The sequence below is a fragment of the Tupaia chinensis genome, unplaced genomic scaffold (genome assembly GCF_000334495.1).
Source record: "Tupaia chinensis unplaced genomic scaffold, TupChi_1.0 Scaffold148801_1, whole genome shotgun sequence".
NCBI classification, from domain to species: Eukaryota; Metazoa; Chordata; class Mammalia; order Scandentia; family Tupaiidae; genus Tupaia; species Tupaia belangeri.
In genome coordinates this window covers 196,732-203,433 of record NW_006208648.1, presented here as the reverse complement: position 1 = coordinate 203,433, position 6,702 = coordinate 196,732, and the positions used below count along the sequence as shown (strand labels likewise).

Below are 6,702 nucleotides of genomic sequence, written 5' to 3'. Positions count from 1 at the left end.
CAGGAATGCACATACGGCCACCTCTCAAGCTGCTTGGGTCTGGGACCCGAACTGTGCAATTGGCCAAGTGGGATCCAGATACCCCAACCACTACGACACAGGCTGACCCACAGGTGGTTCTAAAGGAAGAACTAGTCTATTTTCTGACTTTCCAACTGCTAATGTTATTTTCACAAAAAGCAAAATAGTCATTAAAAAAAGACCAAGTGTGCTCATCAACTATAATTGGTAACCAAATTTAAACCCAGGTTAACACTTTAGAACACCCTTCCTTATTAAAGGCTCTAATCTTAATTTACAATGTAAGTTATATACACTGCCCTAAGGAAGGAACTGGATTGCCTTTTTCCAGGTATAAAATATTTGTATCTTTCAATGACATAAAAAACAAAACAAAATTTCATAGCAGAACTTAAATCTTAAAATGCAAAGACTACATCAAGATAAAACATTCAGTAGCTGAGGAAAGAAAAAAAGAAGCTCCATTAAAAATAAAATATAGGAGGCTGGTGGGTGCATGGTGGTTAAGGCGCTGGATTCCCACATAGCTGACTGTGGTTCACGTTCTAGACCTGGAGTCTTGCTTTCCCACTTTCCCTCATTCTCTCTGTCTCCCTCTGGTCAAATTAGAAAATAATAATGAAGAATAAAATAAAATGAGATAATTATAAATAAATACAGAAAGAAAAAAGAAAAGGAAGAAAGGAAGGAAGGAAGGAAGGAAGAAAAGGGAAGGGAAGGGAAGGAGGAAGGGAGGGAGGGAGGGAGGGAGGGAGGAAGGGACAGGGTCAGCCCCATGGGCTGGTGGTTAGGGGTCCGGATCCCACATGGCTGACTGTGAGGTTCAAATATTGGCCCCAGTAGCTTGAAAACATGCCAGGGGCTTGTGTGTGCATGGCCCGAATCCTGACAGGATGGACAAAGGAGAAGAAATTGCAGTGTGACCATGCCTCAAGGCGGAAGGTGGGGGGTGCTTTCTCCCTCTCCCCCTTTCTCTGTCTCTGAATCTCTGGTGACTGCATGCACCCTCTGGAAAGTTAAAAAAATAATTTTTTTGGAGAGATTTCTGCTATAGGGCACATGCGCTCACCAGAGAGATGGCAAGACAAAGTGAGAACTCACCCCACACGGGGGATAGCCATGTTGCGATCCCTTTTCCTCCATCCTCCTCTTGGGATTTTGGGCATGCATGTTCCTGCTCCTGGCATGAGTTTCAAGCTGTCAGTTATGGACTCAAATTGCAGTCGACCATGTTAGAGTCCAGTGCCTCAACCACCATGGTGCCTACCGGCCTCAGTAAAATACTATTGATTTAAGGTCAGTCTAATGTTATATAAAGAATCGATTTTCTCACTAGTTAGGGGATTCATCTGTTTAAATAAATATCTTCCTAATTACAGTTATCCTATTTAAATGTGTTTCTAATAGGGGGTAAAGGAAGAAATGGTAAGAATGTGCTAATAGTGCTGGAAACATGAAGGTCTTTTTCTCATGCAAAGAGAGATAATCAAACAGTGCATTTACTGAGACATATTTAAACATTATAGTTATTCTTTAAATTATAGGTATCTCCTATATTTAAATCCTTGTGGGAAAAATAACTGTTACTATGAACAAAGATGTCTAGCCCTTAACTCATTCTTTCCTCTTGAAATAACTGCTTTTAAAATTCAATTTTCAAAGTGTAATTTACTCTGGGGGTCAGCAGGTGGTACAACAGTTATGGTGCTGAACTCCCATATGGCTGACAACAGTTCAAGCCCCAGAACTGGCAGCCTGAAAATCATGCAGGGTGAGTATGCATGTGTGCCCAGAATCCCAGGAGGAGAAGGGGCTGCATGACCATCCCCCTGGGGAGTGATCTCTCACTTTCCCTGTTGCTCGTTCCTGGTTTCTCTCTGGTAAGCACACATGACCTACGGCAAAAACCTTTAAAAAAAAAAAAAAAAAAGGATCTATCTTTATCTATATGTATACGCACAAACACACATACATAATCTATACACATACACACACACACACATATACACACAATTTACTTTTGGTAATTAAAAACTTGTTAGGAACATGTTCTCGTGGTACAGCAGAGCAGAACTAGGACCTTCTGAAATGGATGCACACTCTTCATTCACACCCACCTGCAGGGCCAGACGTTGCCTCAGGAGATGACATACTCTGCATTGGCTTTTCACTTCTCTGGTTTGCTGTAGAAATTATAAGCCTGTCTTGTCCCCTGACACTGATTTCTGTTTTGTTACCAATTCCCTTGAAAATAAGGCAAAATAAAAAATAAATGATTACCATGCAAATGCCAAATGGGCTTATGAAGACTTTACATGATCATAACCTCAATTCTGTATGGTCTCTGACCACAACTCATCTTAGCCAATTACTGTCACAGTTTATAAGCCATCGAGATGTATTCTAAATGTACGGTGAGACGCACAGAGAAAGCCTCTATCTAAATCCAGGTGCTGAGTATCACTGAACAATGATCCTGGACCACCCGATATTCACTCAAAAATTAAGTATTTTGTGGTCTGACTACTAGAAATATTCTGATCTTTAAATTTATCACAGTAAGAGAACTCTAGTCATTTTCTTGGCAAAATACCCTATTATACGAATAAAAATGCTAACATGTCTTAAGAGATAAAATATCCTTAGATACAAAAATATGTCATTCATGGTGACCAAAATGTGACCCAACAGGTAATGTGGAGCGGAGGGAACGCAGGTACCACCAATTTAGTTTCAATTTAGATAACTTTAATTTAACAGACGTAAAGGATTTATAAAGTGTATATATTTTAAAAGCCTTCACTTAAAGAATACCAGTTTTGGGGAAAAAGTTATTTTATTTAACTGTATTTATTTATTTATTTTAATTGGATCAGAGAGGGACAGAGTGAGAGAGAAAGTGAGAAAGCAAGCCACCAGGACCAGGACTGGAACTGCAGTCAGCCATGTAGGAGTCACAAAAATATGTCATTCATGGTGACCAAAATGTGACCCAACAGGTAATGTGGAGCGGAGGGAACGCAGGTACCACCAATTTAGTTTCAATTTAGATAACTTTAATTTAACAGACGTAAAGGATTTATAAAGTGTATATATTTTAAAAGCCTTCACTTAAAGAATACCAGTTTTGGGGAAAAAGTTATTTTATTTAACTGTATTTATTTATTTATTTTAATTGGATCAGAGAGGGACAGAGTGAGAGAGAAAGTGAGAAAGCAAGCCACCAGGACCAGGACTGGAACTGCAGTCAGCCATGTAGGAGTCCAGTGCCCTTAACCACCACGCCACCTTCCAGTCTCTAAAAAATATCAGTTTTATCTCAAATTTCCTTTAAACAGCATTGGGGGGAGAGCAGGACTGACAGTTTGATCTGTGCATTTAGAGGCAGATAAATTTGGCTCTGAGATTAAAGCAAATCTGAATTCAAAAAAGAAGCAACATATTCATTGGTGATCAAGAAAAGCCAGTGGGGACAGTGTTCCCAGGCAGCTCAGCCTTCCAGAATCTGATACCAAGAGGTTGCGGAGGACCCTTCCCATCTCTCTCACGGGATATGTATGACTATGAACTGTTTGAACGTGCGTGTGGCTGCTGGGGAGATCGGGCAGAGGCCTTCGATCACGCGTACATGTGCAGGACATGCAACTAAATCAAAATTGCAAACCCCACACCGCTTTGGGCTGCGAGGGTGGAGAGAGGCGCAGAGAATAAACGTTACTGCTGTTGTGTAAGAGTTTCAGAGTTTTGAAGCTGAAGTCGAAGTGCCCCGTATGGAGGCCCGGGGCAAACTGGTGGAGGACTCAGTATGTAAAGGCTGCCTCCACCCACAACTGGTTGCCACCCAGCCAGCTGTGTGCAGCGCGGTTCTGGGATTTCTCTAAAGCGTACTGGGTTGTCGGGAAAAGTCACGACTCACTTTCTATAGAGAAACAGAAAAATACGTCACGCCTTCCTCGAGATGGATAGCCCAAGCCAACAGGAGTCTGAACAAAATTGCTGGTGCAGCCAAATGCGTCAGCAGATACACTGATTGCAATGGTTTTGTACTACTGGTTAATTCAGATAACACGAAAATGGTTTTAGTAAGAAGGACATTGCGACTAAGAGAAAACTAAGGACACACCAGGAACAGGCAGAGCCCACCTCCTCCATTACTTCAGGGAGCGAAACTCGATTCTGGCTACACAGCTCAAGACTAATCTAGTACAGATGGGAAAATGACGAAAGTGGGGGTGGGGAGGAGTCTTTTGGCAATGCTCTTTTTTTGCCCACAGAATGAAAACTGACATTTCAAATGCTGTAGACACAAAGGGTGTTAAATTACACCCTGGGTTGCTTTTCTGAATGGTGTGGCAGTAAATAACTACTTTTTAAATACCCTCCCCTCAAAAACCTGGGAGGAAAGGAGGTACCTTCGTCGAATAGACAAACTGGTCGATAAACTTGCCGTCCCCCGCTGCATTCTGCAGTGCGAACACTTGCTCGATCTTCACGACTGGGGACATGTTGCACTTCTGCAGGTCCAGGCTCCCTCTGTGCATCGTAATGGAAGCTGGTAAGGATTTCCGCGCGGCCGCGGTTTTCCAGGCGATTTTCACAGGCGGAGGCTCGTCCTCTTCCACGCTGGTGTGCCGCCTCTGGCTGTGCCTCCGCATTTCAGTACTTGGTTGTGAGGAGGCCACCTCCCCGGCATTGGTCTGTTCTGGCTGCGTGTTCAGCACGGATCTTGGTCTTCGGGGCTTTTTCACTTCGGCTTTGGAGGTGGCACTCTTTTTCGCTTGGGCTAGCGCCTCTTCGGGTTGTTTATCGATATAGATGAAAGTATACTGTTCTATTCTTTCTTCTCGAGTCATCTTCAATGCTTTCTCGGCGTGAGCAATACCGATGTCCCACTGGGCACGTTCTCTCTGGGGCCGGGGTTTCCGAATCTTTAGAAGAGAAACAACCGTCATCACACGTGTCTTTACCGAACAGGATGCTAGACTACTGTGCTTCCCTCAAGACCCTTCCGAGCATCAGTGAGTACCGCCAGCTTCCTCAGTCATGTGAGCAGGAAGCCCAACCACGAACCTGGTAACAAGCACCAGACTCTTGGAAGCCGTGAACGTCTGTCCCCATCATGCATCCTTCCTTGGTGACCGCTCTGCTGCACAAGACCCCCAAAGAGGGGCTGATCCCTCTCGCTTCCTAGTCATGAAAGGTTAGTGATAACAGGGAGAGGAGAAGGAAGCTGACAGAAGTGATCACTGTCTTTGGCCCACACAACACAAACATTCACACTGACGGCCTGATGTTTCCATTCTTCTCCCATATTTAGGGGCAGGGGTAAGTCCCAGTTGCCACAGAGATCAAAACAAAGCTAACTGGCTCAGTGACTGCAGCAGAAGCCGGGCTGCTCGGCTGTTCGCGAAGGCAAACGAGGCCAGAGGAAGAGGAAGGGGAGCAGACGTGCATGAGGGACAGACCGTGGCCGAGGCACAGTGCCCACGGTCCCTCCAGCTAGGCTGATCAGAGGGCTTGGGACTGGCAAGCGAGACAAGAAAGCTGACCAGGTGTGTGCGATGACCAAGCCATGAGGAATTATTCAGGTGGCTGGACTGAGGTAGCCAGAAATGAGCTGGTGAAGCCATGAGGTGGTATAGCACATGCCCAGCGATGTATAAATCTCTAAAATTAAGTCTAACGTAACTATACTCAAAACCTTCTGGAATAAAGTGTAGCTTTTGAAGGATCAAATAATAAACTTCTGAGTCATTAAGAGACCCACATCACAATTAGTGGAGTCTAAAATCTCAACCAGACAGATTATCAAGAGTTCATGTAAAAATTCTAAAATAGCGGGACCAGCAGTTGGCGGCATGGCTGTGTCGCTGGACTCACATGTAGTCGACTGTGGTTTGAGTCCTGGACCCGGTGGCTTAAACTCACGCTGGATGTGTGTGTGTGCATGCCCAAGATCCCGAGAGGAGAATGGAGGATCTGTCTTTCTGGCAAGTGCACATGCCCTCTCAAAAAAAAAAAAAATCTAAAATAGCTACTAATACATCAAACATATTTCTAATTTTATCACTTGTGTGATCTTTGGTAAGCCAATTACTTAAGCTTTCTGTGCCTTGTTTTTTTTTTTTTTAAAGAATTATTTTATTTAATTTTATTTATTTATTTTAATTTTGACCAGAGAGGAACAGAGAGAGCAAGAGCAAGAGGGAGAAAGAGAGAGGGAAAGTGAAAAAGCAAGCCGCCCAATCTAGGACTCGAACCACGGTCAGTCATGTGGGAGTCCAGCACCCGCAACCACCATGCCACCTGCTAGCCCTGCCTCGGTTTCTTCATCCATAGAAAAAGAACTAGTGAGATAGGAGGTTATGAAGACTAATGTGATTAACACATAAAATGACTAAAGCAGTATCTGTCCCACAGGAGGTACTCATTAAATACTTTTAAGACCACCTTTTTAAATTTTTTTATCATTATTACTATTATTTTAAATTTTACTATAGGGCATGTGTGCTCAGCAGAGGGAGAGAGACAGAAAGAGAAAGTGAGAAAGCCGCCAGGTCTGGGCCGCAAACCGTGGTTGGCCATGTGGGAGTCCAGCGCCTTAACCACCACATTACCTGCTGGCCTCCAAGACCTCTCTTTTATAAAACTATTTTGCTAAATAAAAATAAGGAAGAAGTA

At 43.6% G+C, this 6,702-nt stretch overlaps 1 protein-coding gene across 3 annotated transcripts in view; it reads right to left on the bottom strand.

The window, feature by feature from the left end:
* Window positions 1-6,702, bottom strand: part of NSD3 (nuclear receptor binding SET domain protein 3) — an 86,691-nt gene that overhangs the window by 45,449 nt on the left and 34,540 nt on the right. For all 3 annotated transcript variants that reach the window (XM_027769151.1, XM_027769152.1, XM_027769150.1), the window contains 2 exons: window positions 4,434-4,949; window positions 2,139-2,265 (listed from right to left, as the gene is read on the bottom strand). In XM_027769151.1, coding sequence (XP_027624952.1) covers window positions 2,139-2,265; window positions 4,434-4,949 — 643 coding nt within the window. The remainder of the gene's footprint in view (window positions 1-2,138; window positions 2,266-4,433; window positions 4,950-6,702) is intronic.